Here is a 26093-nt window from a genome sequence, read left to right as displayed (position 1 = left end):
GTTGTGAATTGTGATACCAGATGTGGTTCGAGCGGGTGTGCATGCACTCTGTCTACCTTCAAGGAAAGTATGTGAGACTCTTCGCCAGAGAATACCATGTGAAGACGATGAGCAGAACAAAAGGGATTACATACTCGCTGGCCCAGGCATGACTGGCACAGTAAAATATCTAAAACCGAACATATTTTATTTTTTATAACTTGAATATTTTTTAATTTTAGTCCATATTTCTTTTTTATTTGCAGGAGCTGCGGTGTATGGGGGCATGTGCTCATGCCATCCAGCTGATGGTGACAAATGATGAAGTTAATGAATACTCATTTGCTTAATTAAATTCAAAGTGTGATGCTAATATAAATTTTTCAGTTGTTGTTTTCTTTTCCTATTGTATATGTATAGACTGAGTTCTTCAAACTAATAGCAGTTTCTGTTGATTGGTATAATGTTTCACCAAAAACCAGTGCTGTCAGGATATTCGAAATTTTTTAGTACTTGTTTTATCCCTTCTTTGACTATATATAACACAGCTAGATTCAAAACACAGTTAAATTCAAAACATTAATTGATTTTCCTCTTCAAAACAGTAAATTCAAAATATTTGTGCTTAAAATTTTGGAAATATTCTTGGCAACCTTACTCCCATTTACTCTTATATTTTTCTTACATTATACACTACACTTTATAATACATATATGCCACATTTAAATACAAAAAAATACATATATTTAACAACCAATAGCTATTTTGATACATAACACCCACGATTGTTATGTCGTAACTTCAATTAATTGATTTTAAATTCCGATGGCCGGGCTGTCTATTGTTTATTTTTTATTAATTTATACTTAATTAATTTATAGTAAGATTAAGTTTCCTTTCATAGAATCTGTCTCTCTCTTTCCTCTTCGGCAAGGTTATGATTCCTCTGACCGGATTTGTCTGGTTCTGCTCCGTTCATTGCATTTTACAAAATAAAATTTAGACATGCAATTATTTATTCTTATAAATTCTTAATCCATGACTATCATTGTCACTAGGATTTGGGTCTTACTTGATAATGCCTACATAAATTATCCAATTCACATTTTGGGCTTTTATTGATAAGGCTAAGTGCTCTTTTTGCCACCACATCAACAGAACGGCTCATATTGAGATTTGGTACCTCATTCCAAAACAACAATTAATGGAAAGAGAAAACTTGACAAACTCTTAACCTTAGTCTCTTATTAATTATGATTTATGGATAGTTCCTAATTAACCTAAGTTGGTATGTACCTTTAATCTAAGTGCTAAATACATTTGTGACATTAATATTTGTTTCAAACAAAGACGTAAAATCAAGAGAAATCATTGGAATTAAACAAACACTAAGAAAATAAAATTACAGTACTTACGATAATTGGAATTGAGACAGCAAATGCACGTGATAATTGTGAACTTCTATTCATAAAAAAAGTTCATAAATAGTTTGCATACAAAATCATATTTCAAAAGTATGACAATCATTAATTTGTGTTTGTACTTTTTTTAGAGCTAACAATTCAGTGTTCCGAGAAAATTGTCTAACACTACGCTCTACGGATTAAGCGTAAACTATGTATAATTTGTGTACAAAAATTTCAATAAATTTAAAGGATGAATCACATATAAATAATTTTTACATGGTTCATTCTTACCGATGCATGCTATAAAAATCTGTCACTATTCGCGAGGTAAAAGTAATTTTTGCCAACTAAATCTTCAAGGATACATACTCATATCGGTAAAACGAATATGCTCAGAAATAATAATTTTTGTCGGTGTACCCACAGCAGTAGTTATTTTTTCACCCTCGTAAATAATGACATATAATTCATGCGAAGCTATAATGAATTTTAAAGCGTTATTATTTTGTTGTCGGTGGTATTTTTACTTGTGTGAATTAAGCATGCCTTGTCGTCTGTGTCCACAATTAGTCAAAAATCCAAAATAAACAAATAATGTTATGCAAGTAATTAATTGAGAAAATTGAGCGTTTAAAATCAGTCATACATTTCATATCAAAATGTTATGTAATTTTGCGTCCTAAATCACATACAATTCTAATCTGAAATACATAAAATGTTTTTACATTAATTTCTCTAACATATTTATCTAGATGTTTTTCATTCCTTCAACCCGCTCCAGCAAATTAAGCATGGTTCAATTTTATCGGATTTTGTACGATTCACCCAAACTCTTCTGCCAACAACAGTTTAATGAAAATTATTATATTAAATTATGGTAAATCATTCTTCATTCGACCAGTACTAATCCGGGAAACCGAAACTATCATGCATCTCTAAATCTTTTCTAATTATATTGTTATCTTCAAGATTTATAATATGTTAAATTTCTAATAGCTAGCTAATAACAATTTTTGTTTATTTTAAATTCTATATATTTTTGTATTATTTTTGAGTTAGCTTTAATAAGTAAATAGCTTTTAAAATTAGTTAGTTTTATTGATTTTCCTCTAATATATTATTTTATTAATTTTGTTGTAAAGTTGTATAAAATATTATTATATGGTATGTATCTTATTATATATATAGTTTGCTAAATATATGTGTACTATATATATAATCAAAGTTATGTGATTTATACAAATTACTAGTGTCATGTCCGTGCATTGCAACGGAGCATAATATAAGAGGAAAAAAAATTATGAAAAAAAATCATTCAATAAAATTAATAATTATTCAAAAATTGAGGGACATGATCTTTGAATAAAATTATATGATTTTTTTTATTTTTATTACTTTGAATCGTGATCTCTTATAACAATTTGATGATGTGATGATTCTATATTTTAAGTACCAATGATTTGAAATAATAGCTTTCTAATTTTAAAATAATTTGTACAAAATAGAATACCTGATACAGCTAATTAGATATAATACCCATTATGTAAGCAAACTAAACGAAGAAACCTGAAATTAAAAATACATTAAGTACCAATGATTTCATATTTTTGGGGACCTTTCCAATTTTGTTTTCTTTTCCTTCTTTTTGTCCCGCTGATTTGTGCTTCTAAGATTTTCAATTGATTTTCATTGTAATTTGTATATAAACAAAATTGATAATATTCTAGAATTCTTACAGCAATATCTATAGAAACATAGAAGAGAAATAAAGATTGAAATAATAAGGAATGAAAGAAATAAGGAAACATTATTATATCGGTAAATTGGAAAGGAAGAAATAAGGAATGAATAAAATAAGGAAACATATTATATCGCTCAATAAGGACAGATTATTAGTAAAATAAGAAATGAATAAAATAAGGACATATTATTAGTAAGGGAAGGATTGAAAGAATTCTATACCCGAGATCGATACCCGGGCTCTGATACTATGTCAGAAAAACAAGAACACCAAACTCCCAAGAATCACCCTTCCCTCCCTATTTTATTTCATGGATAAAAGAAATTTACCGAGTTTTTTTTTTCACTTAATACATTATGTCACCTATATCTCTATTTATCATTCTTACACGATCCTGTAAATTAGAAACTAAATATTACATTTTAGAGTAATACCAAACTTAGACAATTACAGCAATCTAATTATAATTATTCAATCTGTCTATGCATGCTTCCTTTATTCCTCTGTTTTTCCTAATCTGTCCCAGATTTGATTTAGAAGCTTTGTTTCCTAAATTGCACCCGAGTGACAGCTTGCTTCTTCCACAGGTTTTGAGAAGACACAATTCATACTTTAATTATGACCGTTCATATATTCATGGATGGATGGACGGAGAAGCTACCACGTCGTGAGAGGGACTCGAACTCTTGACTTTTGGGTAACCACAGTCCTAAGGCTTATTCTCCGAGCAACTTTGCTATTGCCCCATCTCTGAGATTCGGTTCTATAAGTTATTATTATATAGGGAAAATTTCCTCCATGCCACTCCAAAACTTGAAAAACACCAAATTGCCACTCCAAAACTTATAATTATCAAATTGCCACCTCAAAACCATTCAAATTATAAAATTGCCCTATTTATACATTTAATATACATAATTAATTAAATTTATTCTGAAAAGTGTTGTATAAAAAATGTATTTTCATATTTCCCAAATTGCCCTTCATTTCATTAGAGAAAATTTTAAACGGAGAACTCCAGTCCCCTTGTCTTCCTCCCGTAATCCCTAGCACCCTTCATTTCCGTTTCTCTCTTTCTCTAATATTTCTCGCGCTCTCTCTCTCTCTCTCACTCGCTAATTACAGAAAATCAGCTAGCGCCTAGCCCGATCCGCTCACCCCGCCGATCCAACCCACCTCCGTCGCTCTCCACCCTGCACGCCCCGGACCCAGACCCAACCCAACGCGAGAAGCTCCGTCGGTCCGCCACTACCTCATCGCCTACTCCCTCTACCCATCAAGGTATTGCTAGCATAGACCGCGTTTCTGTTTACTGATATGTTTTGTAGTCGGTACTGGTATAGTTTCTGTCTGTTGTAGTCGGTACTGGCACGGTATGTTTTGTAGTCTGTTTTCCTAAAGTCAAATACTGGTACGGTACTGGTACGGTATGTTTTGTAGTCTGTTTTCCTAAAGTCGGTACTGGTACGGTATGTTTTGTAGTCTGTTTTCCTAACGTCAAATACTGGTACGGTATGTTTTGTAATCTGTTTTTTTTTTTAGAACTTAGCAGTGGCTGCTGAGGAGTACATATAATACTGGTAAAAATTAAGTCAAATAAATTGACATGCTTATAAAATTCTGGAAATACCTAGTGCATCCCTGGCAGGTAAAATTATTCATGCATGCCCTTCAAAACACAGGAATTTATATCATGGAGAAGCAGATCCATGTGAAACTTGCGCACTGTTCAGAAATCAGACTCTGATTAATTGTTCCTCCTAGCTCCATTCTATTGAAAAATCAAAAGATTCCAAAACAGTACTCTTTCTTCTCTTATATATAGATATTCCTAACTGTTCAGATGAGGTACAAAATGGTACCAATAAGTCATCTTTGTTATCAAGAACGGTACATATAAAAATCCATATTCCTAACTGTTTCTAATATTATTTTTTGGAACATCAGGAATTGCAGGGTTAATTTGGATTATAGATAATGAACTTTTTATTTTTTTGTAATTGCAGTGGAATTATAGTTGCAATTTCTTCATGTGGGAGTAGGAGTACGAGGAATTTCTTTGCGAATTAGGAATTGTCAAACAACGGAGTGATGTCGAGCATGTGGTATCAGACGTTCGTAGAAATGAAGCTCAATATGATGTTGAGATGGGAGAATGGAAGGAACACAACTCTCGCCTTGTTAAATTAGTGGAGCAAATCAAATTTCTCGTTGCTATCATTGTCTTTGTGATGATTGGTGTTTTAATTGTAATGATATGCAAGTAACGATGATGTTTGGATGTTAGAATTTTAGTGTTTTGTTAGACTTTTAGGGTTATGTTTTAATTTTAGCTACCTTGTTGAATTTGCTTTGTAAAAATGACGATGTCTAGATGCTATTTTGTTCCATTCTAATTCCAATTGTTAGGTATTTTAACTATGGTTTGTTCAATTCTAATTCAAACTGTTGTTCAATTCTACCTTGTCAAAGGGTGCTATATGTTATTTCAAAGGGTGCTATATATCTGATTATGAGACATTGGTTGGTTCAACTAAGAAGATTTGGGTTTCCTGGTTCCTATCAAGCATGTGCTCGGTTTGATTGCTTGCATAAGATAGGTGTCAGTTAATATAAATTGAAAAGGTGAGTTAATATAAATTGAAAAGGCGACATTATGCATAAGATAGGTGTCAGTTAATATAAATTGAAAAGGTGAGTTAATATAAATTGAAAAGGCGACATTATGCATAAGATAGGTGTCAGTTAATATAAATTGAAAAGGTGAGTTAATATAAATTGAAAAGGCGACATTATGCATAAGATAGGTGTCAGTTAATATAAATTGAAAAGGTGAGTTAATATAAATTGAAAAGGCGACATTATGCATAAGATAGGCAGAGACAAAAAATTGAAAAGGCATTATGCATAATATAGGTGCATAAGACAGGCAAAAATCCACACAAGGCAGAGGCGGCAAAGATTCTACTACTATAAATTGCAAAGTTTTGGAGGAAGGCAAGTAGTAGAAATTAATAGCATTCATCAAATAATAACAACATTCTCAAAATAACAACAAATAGAAATACAACAATAGCACTCTCAATACTAGTTTAGTCTACTCTTGGTGTTTCTAAGTCTTCCTTGTTCTCTTCCTGCATACAAGAAAATCCAGCTATTTTTCAAGTTAGATATATGGAAAATCCAACTCATTTCTCTCTTGCATGTATATCTTATCAACAAAGTCGGTACCAAAAATTAAGGTCTCATATAAATAATACTAGCCAAAAGTCAGAAGTCAGAATACCAAATATTAAGGTGTCATATAAATAATACTAGCCATAACACTAGATACTGAATAGCTAGAAGTCAGCATTTACATCCATTAATAACGATTATCTATAATCAAACCACTTAACTAAATAAGATTAATAGCCAACAACCAGTATGTACTTGAAAAAAAGGCTATATGTTTAAAATAATTTTCGAAACATTTGGATGAAACCCCAATATAGAGAATCAAATCTTAATCAAGATTCGTTGGAGCATTCAAATCTTTATGCAGGAGGTTCATTTATAGCTACCAAATGCCAATTTTAGAAACAGTTTGCAAAACATTTGAACAAATATTCATATAAATTTTAGAAAAATTAAGCAATTAAATATTCCAATTTTGAATTCTCTTACCTTAAAAGCAAGAAACTTCCTCTGGTGTGAGATCCTAGATCCCTCTTATGCTCTATATCAACGCATCTTTTGTTCTAAAATATTTCAATAATCTACCAATAAAAGAATATCAAATAACATATATGTCAATCTGAATCAGTAATACTAGCAAAATCGAAATCGAACAAGAGAGGAAAAGAACCTCTGTATCAATTTGTGCATTCAGATTCGCATCATCAAAGATTGGACTTGTTCTCACGACCAGGGCCGGTCCTGAAGATTTTGGGGCCCGGGGCGGGAGATAAGTTTGAGTCCTTTATATAGAGGTGTAAATGAATAAGATATTATCCGATTTCTTTCGGATCTGAATTCGAAAAATTACTTAAATTATCTGATCTGTATTCGTATATGAGACTATCGGTATTTGTATCCATATTCGAAAAGTTATAACGGATAAGGATACAGGTTAATAATTAACTATTTGTATCCGCATCCGTATTTGTATCCAAAAAGTTACAACGGATAAGGATACGGTTTAATAATTAACTATCCGTAACTATCTGTATCTGACCATTTACACCTCTACTCCACAAGAAATGAGTTGTTAAATACCAATAATTTATTACTTATATTTTAGCTGCATGGTATTGATATATGATCGTTAATGTACCTGGTTCAAGACTCTTTTTATTTTTGTCCTACGTGCTTAGAAAAAAACACTATTGATCTTGAATTGATATATTCTGATTAACAATATAACATTATGAGATGAATAGTGACTAATATTTTGGTAATATGATGTATGTTTTGTATCCAACAAATTTATTATAAAAAATATTAGATCTAATTAATGAATGAAAAAAAAACTATATTTAGATATTATACTTTACTCGAATGTATATTAGTAATTTTTTTAATTATCCGAATTATATTCATATCCGTCTGATATATAATTTGTATTCGTATACATTTAATATTCAATCCGTATCCGTATCCGAGACTATCCATATTCGCATCCGTATTTGAAAAATTACAACGGATAAAGATACGGTTTGATCACTATCCGATCCGTATCCGACCGATTACACCCTTACCTTTATATGTATATACTATTTTATTAATATAGATCATTTTTATTTATAGAAAAGTTTAGAGCTTTTATATATACAAAGTTTTATTTTTAATATTTTATTTATTTTCAATATATACAAATAATTTTTTTTGTAATATATACATACTAAAAAAAATTTGGGGCCCTTTGAATCCTGGGGCCCGGGGCCATCGCCCTGGGTGCCCTGCCCCAGGACCGGCCATGCTCACGACAACCACAGATCCGGGGTGTGCAGGGTGGAGAGCAGGGTGTTGGCGGAGGAAAGGTTTTGGTGGACGGAGTAAGGGTGAAAGAGAGAGACGAAAGGTAGAAGGGAACAATACGATACTGGGGAGAAGGGGAGAAGGGGAGAAGGGTAGGATACTGGACAGATCCATTTTCATCTATTCAAATGAAAAATGAAGGGTAAAATTGGAAATACAAAAATACGTTTTTTATACAACACTTTTCAGTATAATTTGAAGGGAAAATGTATATCAAATGTAAAAAAGTGGCAATTTGGTAAATTTGATGATTTTGGAGTGGCATGGAGGAAATTTTCCCTTATATATATGTTCTTAATTGCTATGTTGACCAAGTCAACACCGAGGAGCTAATCCCTTGAGTGTTCATTATATAGTAGTTTGGTGTTGCCACTACACTGCAAGACGGTGATTTAGAATGTTGCACTTCCAATTGGTGAATTGACTTAACCAATTGGGTCTTCAAAGTTTCTCTTTTAAATTTGTTTGAGTCCATCTTTCCAGCCCATTGATTTTCTCAGCCTATTCCTTCTTTTTCCCTACATTAAATTCGGTGGGAGGAGAGAGAGTGTGGGGGACTGAAAATGAAATTTAAATTAATTTTAAATTTGGTGGGGACCGAAAATAAATTTCGGAAATCAAAATCTCATACCAAATTTGATTTTTCATTTCTCCTCATTTGATTTTCTGTGATCAGTTGGGAGGATTGGAGAGAACTGGATAGGAAAAGTGCATACTGAAATTCAAATTTGGAATACAAAAATAGGTACCAAAAATGATTTTCGGTATTGATGGTTTTTGTAAGAAAGTAAGTAATCGATCCGGTTTCCCATTTTTTTTTTATGATACTTTATATAAAAATTCGCCCAAATCCTACAGGCCACTGGCCACTGACGGTGGATTGTATAAGAACATACAACAGGCTTATTGAAATCATATTATGTCATGAAACAGACAGACATGATCAGTACAAAAAAAAATCTATGATATTTAACGAATAATTACTTCAAGCAGCTTTCAAGTGGCCCAGTTCAATCGCCTCTTTCGTCCCTCGTCTTACGGTCGAATTTATTACTTGAAAGCAACCTTAGCAAAAATATCTAGATATTTTGGCTTTTGAACAAAACTGTGACGGTTCGTATATAACCTTTTTATTTTAATTTTTGTTCATATATTTTTATCTTAATTTTTGCAATTTCATAGGCCAGTCTGTGTTATATCTTCGTTTTCAAATTCCAAATAGTTCATACAATCTCTTAACATAAATTTCATATAAAAGTGTACTTGCAAACAAAATTTTATAGTTTTTAAAATCATTTTACTATTTTTTTTTGAGATAGGTAACAAATTACCTTATCTAAATTTCAACCATGCAAAACTACTAATTTTCTATCTATGTAACAATAGTAAAAAATTCTAAAAAAATATATTTTCTTGTCTCCAAGTACATTTTTAAATGGCGATCATACTAAGCAATTATGTTGAATTTATTAAACAGAGAAGTGAAATTGAGGAGAGAGAACATATTTTGCAAACTTGTGTTTTTCTTATTACAAGATTTTCTATTTATTATTACAAGGCTCAAAACTAGCCGTTAGTATACTATTTCCTATTCTAGTAATGACGGTACACGTTACCTTTATCTTTCTATATTTGAAAATAAGTTGATTCCTTTTCTATATTTTAACAATCCCTCTCAAACTAGGAAAGTATATATTGTACATATTCCAAAATTGCTTGTAATTCTCTCAAATGGATTCGAGTCCAAATCTTTGATGAAGATATCTGCAAGTTAATCTTCACTTTTAACATATGGTGTTTCTATTTTTTTTGCTTGAATATCCTCTCTAATGAAGTGGCAATCAACTTCTATATATTTTGTTCACTGTTGAAACACGAGATTTGATGTTATGTAACGTGCCGAGTTGTTGTCACGAAATATTTGAATAGGTCCTTGAGTTTTAAATCCCATGTCCGATAAGAGTTGGTTAATCCATGTCAACTCGATTGCAGTTGATGCCATAGCATGATATTTCACTTCAGCACTTCATTGTGCCACAATATTTTATTTTTTGTTTTTCCATGTGACTAGATTTCCACCTACAAATAATACAAAAGCCAATTATTGATTTTATGTCGAAGCTTCTGACCCAATATGTATCAGAGTAGCTACATATGTTGTTACAACAATTGTTTTTCATCCAAATGCCCTTACCGTTGCATTAATATTGTTACCTCAACATTCAATAATGTTATACAAGTTATACACCATTTGCAAAAGTAGTAATTGATACATAGTTTTAGCTTCGCACGAACTAATTAATAAAATTTCTATTAAATTATAGTGCGAATAATTTGTGCAAGATTTACGCTTAATTAAGGTTGCAAGAACTCTGTACAATTATGAACAAATTTAAATTTTTGCAAAGTGAGAATCATACACGAAAGTGCGATCTGTTAATTACGTAAATTCTATTATTTCATAATTGTTAATTAATTGAAAAATTAGAAAATTAAAAGAATTATTACATGCTTTAAATACGTATGTGACATCATCGAAGATATATAGATGGGTGATACTTTTTTTATTATATATATCACTGTGAAGACCTTTCAATAATTAAGTCGCTCATCAACTATGACACTAACAGGTCCATTACCCAAATGCTGGACCATAAATTATTTGTAACAATTAATTAATTAAGAACATCCTCTTATATATAATTCTGGCCACAGTATGCTGAAGGCATCAATTCCATGAGAGAAGAAATGAATTATAATAAGTACTCTTCCGCCAAGTTATTGGCACTTGTGTTGCTGATTCTGGTGCAGTGGGAGAATAATGTATGTGTGAGCGGGTCAGACTCAGTACAGTGCAGGGAAGAGGAGAGGTTGGCTCTTCTAAACATCAATGCTTCAATGTCCATTACTATTCACTCTTTAGATGGCAAGTGGGAAGGCAAGGAGTGCTGCAGATGATAATGACTGGTTGCATAATGTTCAAGGTGGTATATTAAATGCCACTGTGTTCTTGCCTCTTCATCAACTAAGATCTTTGTCTTTATCTCAACTTGGCATATACAATTGTACTGATGGTGCTGGTATGTAATATCTTCATGTAATTTCTTTATTGTTTAAGCATGCATTATGTATACCCAGTTGTATTATAAGATGTGAATTTTCTAGTATAACAAGTGCAATACAAAACTAATACAACCTCCAAAATATATATTTACCTTAGTTTATTAGAATAACTAATTAATTTGAGGTTTAATCTTGTTAAGAAGAGAAGAAAGAAATGAGCAATTCCTAATGAAATCATTCCTGACAAGCTTATTAATTAAGAGAAAAATGAGTTTTCTATTTTCTGATTCAAAGCACCTTTTCGTCAGGATTTGAATCTTGGTCCAGTTTGACTAAGCTGCAGATACTAGACCTCTCACACAACACACTGCCTAGAAGCATCATTTCCTCCTTAGCCAAAGTATCATCACTTCGAGCACTTTATCTGGATTTTAATAATCATATGGGAGACAGGATTTATGACATCTCTGTCAAAGGTAACCTTGATCTCATAAATGAACCATTTTATATTTATGACAACAAAAAAAATTTTCTTTTATTTTCTTAAATTTGATTGATATTTTAATGGAAAATTTTGATAGAGCTTAGTGCCCTAAATTTGGAGGTGGTTAGTCTACGGTACTGTGATCTAAATGGGAGTCTATATCCTGGGAGTTCTCTAGATTTTGGAAATTGGTCTTCTCTAAAAGCCCTTTCATTGGCGTTCAATGATCTAAATGACACTTTCTCATTAGAAGGTAATTACAATCTAATACACAATTGAACTTTGTTGTCAACATGAAACAAGTTATATATATCATGGGACGTACATTGGTCTTCTTGCAATATGCATGAAAGAAGTTATAATATATGTTTGACATCATAGATGTTTCATATATGTTTGACATCATAGAAATTGCTCAAAATTGGTATAATATAGAACAGTAACAAAACAATAATATTCTTGTTGTCTGGCGCTATTAGATATCTTAACGAGCCATTTACTAATGGTAGGGCTGCAAAGAATAGTGAGGTAAGGACCCAGTTTTTTTTTTTCCCTTAATGCATCTCAAGGAAACTTTGCATTTTGCAGTACTTGAAGACTTGAAACGTTGCTTGGGCACTTTAAAATAATCTAAAGAGTCTTCCTTATAAATTCTCTATTTCATATCTTAACAATGAATATATATTTTTATTTTATGAAATTAAGTCCTAATTAAACTAATCTTTACTTTATCACTTTTTATGTTAGTTCTATATATGTGTTTCATGCATAAGACTGAGTCTTAAAACAAAAGAAAAAGAGAAAAAAAAAATGAAAACATAGAAATTAATAAACGTTATCTCACAATTGACCTCATTGGGTTCACATAGATTAATCTTATTTGATGATCTTTCTCATTAATATTGTAGGATTATGCCTACTGAAGAATCTCGAAGAGTTAGATCTTTCAGGCAACCGTTTTACTGTATATCTTCCTCCTTGTTTGGGAAATTTTTCCTCTCTTAAGCTAGTTGACTTGTCATATAATCAATTTCAAATAAAATTTCCCTCCATTTTTGACAGACTTGTGTCCCTAAGATACCTTTCCCTATCCTATAACCAGTTTGAGGGGACTCTTTCCATGAGGTCATTTCTGAATCATTCTAATCTTGAAGTTCTAAGGCTCTCAACAAATATTACATTTCGAGTTGAAGTTGTAGATTTGCCTTTTCAACTTCAGGTTCTTGAACTCGCTAATTGCATTCTTGATGTTGAGCCAACTTTCTTGTATTCTCAATATAAGTTACAAGTGTTGAACCTCTCCAATACTGGCTCCAAGGGCCCACTTTCAGCTATGTGGTTGTTAGAAAACAATACAAACTTGATCAAATTAGATTTGCACAAAAATTTCTTCACAGGACCTCTTCAACTGTTGTTTTTAACACATAAAAAACTCTCATTATTGGATATATCTGACAACAATCTTAGCGAAGAATTACCGGCTAATATTACCACAAAGCTTCCAAATTTATTAGCTCTTAGCTTATCAAAAAACTCTTTTCAAGGCCCTCTTCCTCTTATGCCTACAAGCAATCTCCGAACTCTAGATTTATCTAGTAACAATTTGACTGATGATATACATAATAGCCTTTCAAGGATTCATCCTTCAATCCCCTCTTGGATGGATCTATCCAATAATAAATTCTATGGATCTCTCATTTACAACTTGAACTTTACTCAAGATCCAATATTACTACTGAATGATAATAATATAAGTGGAGAGATTCCTTTTAGCATTTGCAATGGCAATTTTGAAGTGTTGGACATCAGTAACAATGAACTAAATGGTGTTTTAGCTGATTGCATTAGAAGAGCTAATCTTTGGGCGTTGAAGTTAAGTGGAAATCATTTAGAGGGATCCTTACCAATGATGTGTGTTGAGCAAAACCATTTGTTGCTTGACCTTTCAGATAACATGCTTTCTGGATCAATTCCTGCTTGCTCTAATGAATCAGACTTACAAATTATAAATGTGAGCCAAAACAATCTAACTGGAAACTTTCCGACAACCTGGCTTAATATTTCCGATATATATGCCATTGACATTGGGGAAAACTTTTTATCCGGAAAGCTTCCAATTTGGATTGGTATGGAATCCAATCTCAGTATGCTCCTAGCAAGAGATAATATGTTTGGAGGACCAATACCAGAACAAATATGTCAATTCAAATATTTAGGCATACTAGATCTGTCTCACAACAATCTTTTTGGAGAAATACCATCATGCATTATAGATATAGGATCAATAGACGATGATTCTACTTCCTTGGGTGTTTATGTACCAGATGATGGAGTGGTGGAGTTGAACCTTAATGATGCCAATTTTCTCTTACACATTAGAAATGCTGTTGAATTGGTTGATGAAGAATTACCAAACTTTGTAGTGGAATTTATTTCAAAAGGAAGGTTAGATTCCTATTTGGTAAAAATGTTTCAAATCCAGTGTATAATAGATCTGTCTTCAAACAAACTAGTAGGCAACATTCCCGAAGATATTGGTCGAATGGATTGGTTGATAACACTTAATTTGTCAAACAACCATTTAAGCGGCACAATACCAAATTCCATATCCAATTTGCACCAATTAGAAAGTTTGGATCTCTCTCACAACTCTTTCACAGGGAAAATACCGAGAGAACTGACTATACTAACCTCACTAGAATCCTTCTCTGTGGCATATAACAATTTATCTGGTCCTACATTAGGTGCGGAAGCACAGTTCAGTACATTTACTAATAGTAGCTATGAAGGGAACCCAAATCTATGCGGGCCTCCCCTATCAAAAAGTTGTGTCTCTACTCTGAACACAACACAACCTTCCCCAAACGAAATGAGTGATAGCCGAAGGTACGAAGGCACCGATTTTCTTATATTGTTCAGTTCTTTCTCCCTTTTCTTTGTGGTCAGTTTTTGGTTGTTCATGGTTGTTCTTTATTTCAAAAGAAATTGGCGTTATCCTTTGTTTACTTTGGTGGACCAGTATGGTGATATTATATATGTGAAGGTTGTCCTTTCGACTAGAAAGATTGGAGCTGCTCGAACTCGAGAGGGGTAGTTGAAGGACCATTTGTTTTAGTTTTAATTTGGAATGATATGTTTTATTATATGTTTTCTGAATAAGTTCCTAATATTTATGTATTCTGTATTATGAATCTTTATAAACTTTTGACTTGGAAAAATATGTAAGACAACTTTTGTATATTTATTTTAATTGCTATGTTGACCAAGTCAACACCGAGGAGCTCATCCCTTGAGTGTTCATTCCGTAGTAGTGTAGTGTTGCCACTACAATTCACTCTGCAAGACGGTGGTTTAGATTGTTGCACTTCCAATTGGTGACTTCACTTAACCAATTCCATCTTTCCAGCCTATATATTCCTTCCTTTTCCCTAGTTGGGAGGATATGGGAGAGAACCGGGTAGGAAAAGTGCATACTGAAATTCAAATTTGGAATACAAAAATTGGTACCAAAAATGATTTTCGGTATTGATGGTTTTTTTAAGAAAATAAGTAATCAACCTGGTTTCCGATTTTTTTTTTATGATAGTTTATATAAATAAATCGCCCAAATCTGACAGGTCACCGGGCACGGGCCGGTGACGGTAAGAGACAGACATCAGTACAAAAAAAAAATCCATGATATTTCAGGAATAGTCAAAAAATGCATTTGAAGACTTTTTTTTATTCAAAAATTGTAATTAAAGATTAAATTCGGTGGGAGGATAGAGTGTGGGGACCGAATATGAATTTTAGATTCATTTTAAATTTGGTGGGAGGAGAGAATCTGTGAGGACAGAAACTAAATTTTGGAAATAAAAATTTCATATTTAATTTTATTTTTGGTTTCTCCTCATTTGATATTCTGTGGCCGGTTGAAAGGATTGGAGATAACCGGTAGGAAATGTACATACCGAAATTCAAATTCGAAATTCAGAAGTAGATACAAAAAATGATTTTGGTATTGATAATTAAAAAAAAACAATTAATTCGGTTTCCAATGTTTTCTTTTATGATGGTTTAATAAAAAAAATTTGCCCATATCCTACGAGCCATTGGCCACTGATGGGAGTCTTCTGTATTAATTCAAAAAGATTTTGATAATCTTCTGAGTTAACGCATTTCGGTCATCTGATTTTAAAAGGAGCCAATTCGGCCATTACCTATACTTCAAAATGGTATTTAATAATAGTGTGAATTTAGTCTGTATGAATCTTAAAATGTATCAGACGGTTAAGATGCATTTAACTCAAAAAATAATTTTTGTAGTTAATGGAGACGATAAGAATTCCACTAACGGTGATTGTATAACAACATTCAACAGGCCTATTGAAATCAAAGCTTACTAAAAAAATAAATAGAAGTGTGAAACTTGTAGATTATTAATCCTAATTAATAAGTATTTAATATTAGATAAATACACTGGTGCTGGTGCTGGTGCCTTCATTTCTGGCCATGCTTTGAAGATCAAAGCTTCATCAAGATGTAAAAACACATCTCCATGGCAAAAGATCTGGAAAGAGGATAGATAAAGGAAGAGAGAACAGAAACTTCACAAGAAAGTCCCTATGTTTATTTCCTTTTATAAAATCTGTTAAAAATTAATGCACAATATCAAAGCTATACTAACATGTTCCACTCGCATTATTCAAATTGCAGTATCTTTACATTGCATTTTATATGGTTCGACACAATTTATAAGCCCTCCAAACTTGTATCGATCAGTCTATTGTTTCAAACCCGGTTGATCTTTTACTTGTCGTTCTGACTGACCTGCCAGCATTGTTTCAGCTTCAATTGAGTGTCCAGTAGCATCGTCTTTGCGACCAATATATATACTCCCTGTACAAAGGTTTATGTTATGAAACCAAATATCTTGCCTATGGGCAGGAAATTCCTGCTAACAAGGTTCATCTGTTCATCCATTCTTGATCTGAAAGGTCATAATTATAATAAATGTATAGAAAATAATTGGTTTTGAGAAGACACAATTCATACTTTAATTATGACCGTTCAAATATTCATGGATGAAATGACAGAGAAGGTGCGAAGCTACGAAATCAGGAGAGGGACTTGAACACTCGACTTTTGGATTACAACAGTCTATACACAACAAGAATGAGATACCTTTCGCGAGGATAAAAAAATGACTTTTTGCGACGGACTACTCTCATTCTTCAGCTTTTTCTTTTTGCGACGGTACTTTTCGCGAGGGAGTACCGTCATAAATTTGTTTTTTCTCTCGCAAAAAGTATCTACATTGTTGTAGTGTATATAACTTATTCTCCTAGTCCACTCTACTACTGCTCCATCTCTCATATTCGGTTCATTAAGTTATTATATATATGCTCTTAATTGCTATGTTGACCAAGTCAACACCTAGGAGCTCATCCTTGAGTGTTCATTTTGTAGTAGTATGGTGTTGCACGTAACAATTTTGCACGTAACTCTTGTCCTGTATGAATTAAAAAGTGCTCCAAGACTTAGACACGCTTTGGGCTATTACCGGAAATTCAAGATTCACTTTCAAGACAGGCTGATCTATCTCTTGGGCTTCTCCATATGGCCCACGCTGGGGAGATAGAGATTTCCTCTGTAGTTTCTGAGATTTCGCTTTCGCTACAGCGACTAGTAGAACTTACCAGACGTTTGGAGACGACAAATCGAGTCATGACAGATTCTCTTGCTGGGGCCATATCTGATCCAGCAACGGCAATTTTATCTACTTCTTCAGAGTCGAGGGTAGATCCAATATCTGAGTCGAATCCGTTACTTCACATTTCTGATTCGTCAATTTCTGGTGGGACGGATGAGGCTCCGATAGCAAATACGGGTGTATCCTATTCAGCAGCGGTGTTAGGCTGCGCTGGGTCCCCTCCGTCTAAACTACCTCCACAACCCGATTCAGCTTTAAGCACCAGTTTAGATCCACCAAAACCCTCGCCTCCAGTTGCTTCACACCAGCCCCGATCTATCCGCTCCAAGCTCGATCAGATTCGTCATTCCTCCTCCACTTCTAAACCGATCTGTTTTAAGTGTGGGGATTCCGGCCATCGTGCAAACAACTGCCGAAACGTGGTCACGTGCTTCCGCTGTGGTAGTTTGGGGCATCGGTCTTATCATTGTCGAGCGAAAACTGGTGTTATGTTGAGGGATTCCCGTAAAATGGTTAGGTCGGAGGTAATGGAAGCGGCGCTCAAGCAGCCGTGTTTGACATTTTTGCCTAATAAAGCGATCAAGGATTTTGACGATGTGATTAAGAGAGGGATTGTGTTGAAAGATGATTTGGCTTTCGGCAAAGACTTCATCCAGTCTCATCTGGTCAAGGAATTTCCAATGAAGGATTTTGCTTGGACGCCTCGCCTGTTACGAGAGAACATGTTCTTGATTGATACACCTAATGTGCAATGGCGTGCTAGGGTTATTGCACAAGGGCAAATTGTTTTAGGTGATGTTGTATTTCAAGTTGTTACTTTTGATTTTCTTTCTCATGATGGAGGGAGTGATCCAGTCCAGGTGTGGGTGAATATTACTGGTTTTCCTCCAAAGTTATGGCGCCTACAGGAATTTAGAAGATTAGTAGAAAGTTTTGGAGGATTTTTGATAGATGTAGATCCTCGTTCTAGTGGTCACTATGATTTTTCAGTTTTGCGGCTTAAGGTGGGTGTTCCAGATGTGCGCTGTATTCCTGCCGCTAAAGTTCTACATTTTGTGGGGGATGCACAGCAACATAGGTATTATTTTCTGACTTTTGAGATAGATGGTTGGAAGCAAGGGAGTGGTTCTAATAACTTTAGGCAAAGGGTGTATTGGCAAGAGAAGCGAGGTAGGGATGATATGCTTGTTCTAGACACGGGCAACAAGGTTAGGAAGGTAACTGAGAGGAAGGGGTTAGGTCAGGGGATAGTAATAGGTGAAAGGAAATATGAGGAAGTGAACCGTAAGCCGATTGAGGAGGTGAAGGGGAAAGGTAAAGGTGTCTTGGTAGATGAACGGCAGGTGATTGAGGATGATGAGGATGAGGACCTTTTAGATAGTAATCCTTTTTCAGTTTTGGGTGAAGAACGGCCATCTGGGGATAGAACAGTAGCGACGATTGGAGAGTCTTCTATGCAGATAACAGTGGTGCCGCCACCAGTTCAGCCTGAGGTGCGTCATAGTGAAAGGCTGAAGGAGAAGCTTACTGGTGGGAAAGAGGCCAAGGGACTGTCTAAAGAGCAGAAGGCAACAAGCCAACAGAAGGGTTCCTTAACCAGTACTAAAGGGCAGAAGGACAAAGCAGCACCGGGTGGTTCAAAAGGTGCCAAGGCCACATCTTCAGGTATTGAATCTTTGGTCACTGAGTTCCCTTTTTCACATTTTTCAGATGTTGATGTTTTGGATCTGTTTGAAAAATCTGGGTTTAAGATCAAAGGCACTGTTGATGATAAACTAAATATTATTCGTAAGCTTAGGGGATTTTCTAAAGATAATTTTCAAGCTATACTTGCTGATACTGTTCTTTTGGGTTCTTTATCTGACATAAAGAAAGGATCTGTAGTTTTAAAACAGGATTTGATTTCTTATATTGATCCGGGGTCTAATAAGTGTTTTAATGATGTTTAAAGTCATTTGTTGGAATGCAAGGGGATTGGGTATCCCAGTAAAGCGTCGATTTCTTAGAGATTTATTAGCTGTTAATAATGCAGATTTAGTAGGGATACAAGAAACTAAGCAATCAGATTTTAAAGTTCGTGTGTTAGGAGCCTTAAGTAGATCGATTACCAAATGGGTTATACTTCCTGCAGTTAGGACAGCTGGAGGGATTTTAATTGGGATTAATGAAGATAAATTTTTGGTTTTAAATACTTTATTAGGAGAATTTTCTGTCACTGTTCATTTAAAGAATAAATTGGATAATTTTGAATGGTTATTTACAATTGTATATGGACCAACAGTAGCTTCTAAAAGACATGATTTTTTAAAGGAACTAAGGGATATATCTAGTTTAGGTGTGTCAGCTTGGCTGTTAGGAGGTGATTTTAACATGGTTAGACGAAGAAGTGAAAGATTGGGTAAGAGTTATAACCACATAATTAGTTCTAATTTCAATCGGTTTATTTCAAATTTGCATTTTCTTGAGATATCTCTTTCTGATCGTAACTATACATGGGCTCGATCTTCCACTTCTACTTCTTTAGCTTTGTTAGATAGGTTTTTTTGTTCCATCGAATGGGAAAGGAAATTTGGGTCTTATATTTTGTCGTCTTTTCCTCGAGTCTATTCTGATCATTCTCCACTCTTGTTAACTATTGGCGTAGATATAGTTGGTAGGACCTTTAATTTTAAATTTGATAGGGCTTGGTTGAAGGAAGAAGGTTTTTTAGATAGGCTTGAACAATGGTGGACTGAGAGTGTGATTATAAGTAACATAGGAGAAAATTGGAGAATTAAGCTTCAAAGACTTCGTCAGAAATTAAGGGGTTGGAACTATAATTTAGTTGGGGAAAAAAAACAAATCAAGGCTAGATTAATTGACGAGATAGATGACTTTGAGATTAGTAATGAACAACGACATTTAGGTAATTCTGAGTTAGAGAGGTGGACTGCATGTCAAGTTCAGTTCAAACAAATTTTGAGTGAGGAGGAGTCTTATTGGCAGCAAAGAGCTCGGTTGCAATGGTTTTTGGAAGGGGATGTTAATACCAAATTTTTTCACATTTGTGCTTCAAATAGAAGGAGAAAAAATACAATTTTAACTTTAGAACATGAAGGGATAGTTATTAGTGATCCTGAGGCATTAAAAAATCATGTCACCACCTTTTATAAGAATTTATTAGGTTCTCAAACTACAAGAGATATATTTTTACAAGAGAATTTATGGGCTGTTAACGAACAATTAAGTGATTTGCACAACTTTGAGTTAGAAAAGATGTTTTCTTTAGAAGAGATTAATACTATTGTTTTTGCTTGTAATGCCTCAAAGGCACCCGGAACCTGATGGGTTTTCATTTGCTTTTTATCAAGCTGGATGGGAGTTTATTAAATCTGATTTATATAAATTGTTTGCTTCCTTTTATTTCCATGACTTAGACATTTCCAAATTGAACCTTGCATATGTGTGTCTGATCCCTAAAAAGGAGATAGCCCCTTCTATTTCTAACTATAGACCTATAAGCCTTATTAATTGTAGTTTTAAACTTATAACTAAATTGTTGGCTGATAGGGTAGCAAAAGTTATGGATTTTTTAATTAGTGACACTCAAACTGCTTTCATTAAAGGGCGGTATATTTTAGATAATGTGGTTTGTGCGAATGAAGTTTTACATCAAGCTAGGATTTCAAAAACTAAGGGTATTTTATTTAAACTGGATTTCGAAAAAGCTTATGATTTAATAAATTGGGAGTTTTTACAAGAAGTTTTAGGTGCTAGGGGGTTTGGTGAGAAGTTTAAGAGGTGGATCTCTGATATCCTTGAAGGTAGTAGAACATGCATTAGTTTGAATGGTAGTTTGGGGGCTTATTTTAAATGTAGAAGAGGGTTGAGACAAGGCGATCCACTGTCTCCCTTCTTATTTGATATTGTAGCCGAGACACTTAATAAGATATTGAATAATGCTAAGCAAGCCGGATTTCTCAAGGGCTTAGGGCACTTTGAAGGAGTTGGGGATGTTTTGAATTTACATTTTGCAGATGACACCCTTATTTTCTTAGAAGCAAATGATAAAATGGTAGAAGCTCTAAAGCTTTTGTTGTGTGGTTTTGAAAATATGACAGGTCTTAAAATTAATTTTCATAAGAGTGTCATGATTCCTTTGAATCTAGATGAATTAGAGAGTACTAGACTTGCTTCCCGTTTTGGATGTACGGTGAGCCAACTTCCCATTACGTATTTAGGAGTTCCTATTCATTGGAAAACTTTACCTGTTGATTGTTGGAATGTTTTAATTGAAAAAATTGAAAAAAAATTGCAAGGATGGAAAAGTAAAATGTTGTCTATTGGGGGACGAGTTACACTTTTAAACTCTGTTATTTCAGCAATTCCTTTATATTGGTTAGCTCTTTACAGGATGCCAGCTAAGATTAGACATAGGATAGATAAACTCCGACGCCGCTTCTTATGGTATGGAGGTAGTTCAGTTAGGAAAAAAATTTCTTTGGTTCTCTGGGATGTAGCTTGTGCAGATAAGTCTCAAGGGGGATTGGGGATTATTAATCTTAAAACAATTAATTCCGCTTTATTAGCCAAATGGTGGTATCGGTTTAATGACCCTATAGTTATAGGTAAATGAAAAGAGATTCTAAAAGCCAAATATGGACCGCAAGGGGTCCACTATCAATTATCAGCTTTTTGGAGGGATGTTCTAAAAATTAAACATATAGTTGAGTTAGGTTTTAGAAAGACTATTGGAAATGGAACCGAGGTGTTATTTTGGACTGGCCGTTGGCTGGGTGAGTGTCCTATTAGTGCTTTATTTCCTAATTTATTTTCAATTGCATCAGATATTGGTTTGACAGTAGCTTCAGTTTTAGGTAATGGTCAAATTAATCTCACTTTTAGACGACAGCTGACAGGGGCGTATAGAGACGAATGGATTACTTTGTTAAATGATTTGAGTTCAATAAATCTGATTCGAGATAAACTAGATGTTTTACATGGGAGATGGAACGCTACTGGTAGATTTACAGTTCATTCGTTTTACACTTGGCTTGAATTTGGTGGGGTGAAAAAAAAATATTTTGATACTATTTGGAAAGCCAAAATTCCTTTTAAAATTAAGATATTTTTATGGTTGGTAAAGCAAAAGAAAGTATTAACGAGGGTTAACTTGAGTAAAAGGGGTTGGCAAGGTGACGTAGATTGTCCTTTTTGTGGTGAACCAGAAACTGTTGATCATTTATTTTTACAGTGTTCTTTTGCTAAAATAATTTGGAACTGGATTGCTGAATATAACAACTTTGATTTTAATATTAGCACTATGGAGGAACTTTGGTTTATTGATGCATTAATACCATTAAAAGATAGGTTATTAATAGAATTAGTAAGAGGGGCTGTTCTATGGTCTTTATGGTTGGCAAGAAATAAGTTGTGTTTTCAGGGAGTTAGAGCTAAACCTCGAGCAATAGGTGCTAAAATTATTTCTCTCGCAAAATTTTGGGTGACTTCAAAAGAAAATGGATCTGTCCTTAAATTATCGTTAGTACTTCCTACTGATGTGTTGCGTATTCCTATTTTTTGTGATGATTTGATTACACAGGAAGAGGAGTTGGATGGGAGAGTGCAGGAGCACAGGGTCCCTCTGCTTACAGATGGGTCCGACACACGGGAGGATGATGAAATTTGATACTATTGTGCAGACATTCTGTTTTTAGTTTTGAGGCTGTTTCTTTTATTAGTGTTTGCTAATTGGTTGGTTATTATCTTTGCCTCTTGGATTCCGGGTTTCTTCGCTTTGATATGCTATAGGTTAGTTTACATACATTCTACTGTAATTGATTGGAATAAGGAAGGACTGGTACCACTGGTACCAGTACTTGCCTAACATTGTATGGTTTCGATTTATGAAATCGGTGGAGTAGTCCACTATTATAAAAAAAATTGGTGTTGCCACTACAATTCACTCTGCAAGAGGGTGGTTTAGATTGTTGCACTTCCAATTGGTGAATTGACTCAACCAATTCGATCTTCAAAGTTTCTCTTTTAAATTTGTTGGAGTCCATGGATATCTTTCCCTACATTAAATTCCATGGGAGGGGAGAGAGTGTGGGGACTGAAAATGAAATTTAAATTAATTTTAAATTTGGCGGGGACGGAAAATAAATTTCAAAATCAAACATACCAAATTTGACTTTTCATTTCTCCTCATTTGATTTTATGTGATCAGTTGGGACTCCCAAAAATTGAAATTTGGAAATCAAACCGGATAGCAAAAGTGCATACTGAAATCAAACATACCAAATTTGACTTTTCATTTCTCCTCATTTTGAAGTCAAACATAGGAAATTTGACTTTTCATATCTCCTCATTTCGAAATCAAACCGGATAGGAACAGTGCATACTGAAATTCAAAATTGGAATACAAAAATAGGTACCAAAAATGATTTTTGGTATTGTTGGTTTTTGTAAGAAGCAAATAATCGATCCGGTTTCCCATTTTTTTTTTTATGATACTTTATATAAAAAATTCGCCCAAATCCTACAGGCCACTGGCCACTGATCGACGGTGGATTGTATAAGAACATACAACAGGCTTATTGAAATCATATTATGTCATGTCAACCAAGTTGCATGAGGAATAATCACTTCTGGAATAGTCACTTCAAGAGCGTTCAAGTGGGCCCAGTTCAATCGCCAGGAATAATCACTTCTGGAATAGTCACTTCAAGAGCGTTCAAGTGGGCCCAGTTCAATCGCCTCTTTCCCTCGTGGTACCGTGAAATTTATTACTTGAAAGCAACCTTGGCAAAATATCTAGATATTTTGGCTTTTGAACAAAACTTTGAATGTTCGTACATAACCTTTTACTTTAATTTTTTGTAAATATATTTTTATCTTAATTTTTGCAACTTCATAGGCAGTCAGTTTGTATTATATCTTCGTTTTCAAATTTCAAATAATTCATACAATCACTTTACATAAATTTCGTATAAAAATGTACTTGCAAACTAAATTTTATACTGGTATGAATGAGGGATTTTAGTTTGTTTTATGTTACTGTGATAAATCTTTCCTGTTTTATTTTTTCCATCTGTTAGACATAAGCAACTATGTAATTGAAGTGCAAAGGGGTTTTTTTTGTACTGGTGTGAATGAAATTCAACTGGCAGCATCTGCCGTGATATCGAACAAAAAAAAAATTATAGTTTTTAAAATCATTTTATTATTTTTTTCAGATAGGTAACAAATTACCTTATCTAAATTTGAACCATGCAAAACCAAGGTTCTAAATAGCGATTATAGCGGCATAGCGGGGAGACCAAAACAAAAAGCTATTGCGGATAGCGTAGCTATAGCGGAAGCTATCACACATAGCGATTTCCCTTTTCAAACTTTATATTATATATTTCTACTAATTATCAACATAATCAATATTAGAGAATTGATATAACAACTAAATGACAACTAATCTAAGTCTATACTTTTTATCAATTACGCAAATAAGAAGGAAAAAAAATATAAAAAGTAACATTATTTAATAGTTTATACTTCATGGTATTACATATTATAATAGACAAAGAGCAATTAATTTTATAAGGTAAATGAAGTCAATATACATATTTAAACATTTTATAATTATAATAATAATCAAAATCAGCTTTCAATTGAAACGAACGAGAATAATTTTATAAATGAATACTATAAAAAGAGTAATCAAAATGAAGAATTAGTATTTGAATATTTCTCGATATAGAATGATAGAATAAATCACAAATAAAAATAGAAGCATATAGTTTGGTTTAGTATACTTATCGTAGAAGACCATGTAGCATTAGAAATAAGAATAGAAGTACAGAAGTCCATATAAATTGCAAAAAAAAAACCATGTAGCATAGCGGTAGCTATAGCGGGTCTCATATAGCGATAATAGCGGTCAGCTATTATAGCTATAGCGGTCGTAGCTGAGTTAGCGCAATTTTATCTCATAGCTTAGCGTTTATGGTCCGGAAAAGCTATAGCGCCGCTATAGCTAGCTATTTAGAAGCCTGTGCAAAACTAATAATTTTCTATCTATCTAACAATAGTAAAAATATTCTAAAAATATATAATATTTTGTCTCCAAGTACATTTTTAAGTAGAATCATATTAATAAGTAATTATGTTGAATTTATGAAACAGAGAAGTGGAATTGAAGAGAGGGAATATATTCGCAAACTTGTGTTTTTCTTATTACAAGATTTCCTATTTATTATTATCAGGCTCAAAACTAGCCGTTAGAACTATTTCTTATTCTAGTAATGACGGTACACGTTGCCGTTATCTTTCTATATTTGAAAATAAGTTTGATTCCTTTTCTATATTTGAACACTCCCTCTCAAACTAGAAATGTATATATCGTACATTCCAATATTGTTTGTAATTCTCTCAAATGGATTTGAGTCCAATCCTCTCCTGATAAATTCTCTCGACCACTTAGAGCCCTACATGCTGCCCTTGCCCGTACAAATAATTTTCTCCATTGAGCAAGGTATTTGTTAGCTTGGAGGTGTTGGTAGCTACTAGTTGTCTTGAGCCATCTTGAATTTTCTTTTCTGAATTTTTTATTTCTGATTTTTTTTTTTTATATATTTTAACAAATTCAAATTAATTATTTGAAACTTAAAAGCAAAGATATGGATCCATAGCACGAACCAATCCTCACATTATAAAGTATCATAATCTCACTCA

At 33.5% G+C, this 26093-nt stretch overlaps 2 protein-coding genes and 3 long non-coding RNA genes across 5 annotated transcripts in view; 3 read left to right on the top strand and 2 right to left on the bottom strand.

Moving 5' to 3' along the window:
- Positions 1-26093, bottom strand: part of LOC144549112 (uncharacterized) — a 58565-nt gene that overhangs the window by 12668 nt on the left and 19804 nt on the right. The window lies entirely within an intron of this gene.
- LOC144549068 (uncharacterized) lies at positions 4171-5545 on the top strand. Its single transcript, XR_013509559.1, has 2 exons — positions 4171-4407; positions 5133-5545. It is a non-coding gene; the product is annotated as an uncharacterized LOC144549068 (long non-coding RNA).
- Positions 6076-6837, bottom strand: LOC144548774 (uncharacterized). The gene is made up of 2 exons (XR_013509469.1): positions 6793-6837; positions 6076-6280 (listed from the first exon to the last, which is right to left on the bottom strand). It is a non-coding gene; the product is annotated as an uncharacterized LOC144548774 (long non-coding RNA).
- On the top strand, positions 10870-14936 carry LOC144549161 (uncharacterized). Its single transcript, XM_078297898.1, has 4 exons — positions 10870-11225; positions 11517-11684; positions 11790-11945; positions 12601-14936. Exons 1-4 carry the CDS (start codon positions 11069-11071, stop codon positions 14784-14786), a joined length of 2667 nt encoding a protein of 888 aa, XP_078154024.1. The 5' UTR covers positions 10870-11068; the 3' UTR covers positions 14787-14936.
- Positions 17335-23128, top strand: LOC144548796 (uncharacterized). The gene is made up of 2 exons (XM_078297512.1): positions 17335-19049; positions 22966-23128. The coding sequence occupies exons 1-2, from the start codon at positions 17399-17401 to the stop codon at positions 23040-23042; spliced, it is 1728 nt and encodes a 575-aa protein (XP_078153638.1). The 5' UTR covers positions 17335-17398; the 3' UTR covers positions 23043-23128.

The sequence above is a fragment of the Carex rostrata genome, chromosome 34, assembly GCF_964058835.1.
Source record: "Carex rostrata chromosome 34, lpCarRost1.2, whole genome shotgun sequence".
In the NCBI taxonomy this organism is placed as follows: domain Eukaryota; kingdom Viridiplantae; phylum Streptophyta; class Magnoliopsida; order Poales; family Cyperaceae; genus Carex; species Carex rostrata.
This window is presented reverse-complemented; position numbering and strand designations above follow the sequence as displayed.

Bases quoted from the DNA above. Each gene is read 5' to 3' on its own strand.
- LOC144548796 (XM_078297512.1), top strand. From the start codon at position 17,399: ATGACAGATTCTCTTGCTGGGGCCATATCTGATCCAGCAACGGCAATT. The intron at 19,050-22,965 runs GTATTGAATCTT...TTGATTACACAG, and splicing joins TGCCAAGGCCACATCTTCAG to GAAGAGGAGTTGGATGGGAG.
- LOC144549161 (XM_078297898.1), top strand. From the start codon at position 11,069: ATGGCAAGTGGGAAGGCAAGGAGTGCTGCAGATGATAATGACTGGTTG. The intron at 11,685-11,789 runs GTAACCTTGATC...AAATTTTGATAG, and splicing joins TTATGACATCTCTGTCAAAG to AGCTTAGTGCCCTAAATTTG. The intron at 11,946-12,600 runs GTAATTACAATC...TTAATATTGTAG, and splicing joins TGACACTTTCTCATTAGAAG to GATTATGCCTACTGAAGAAT.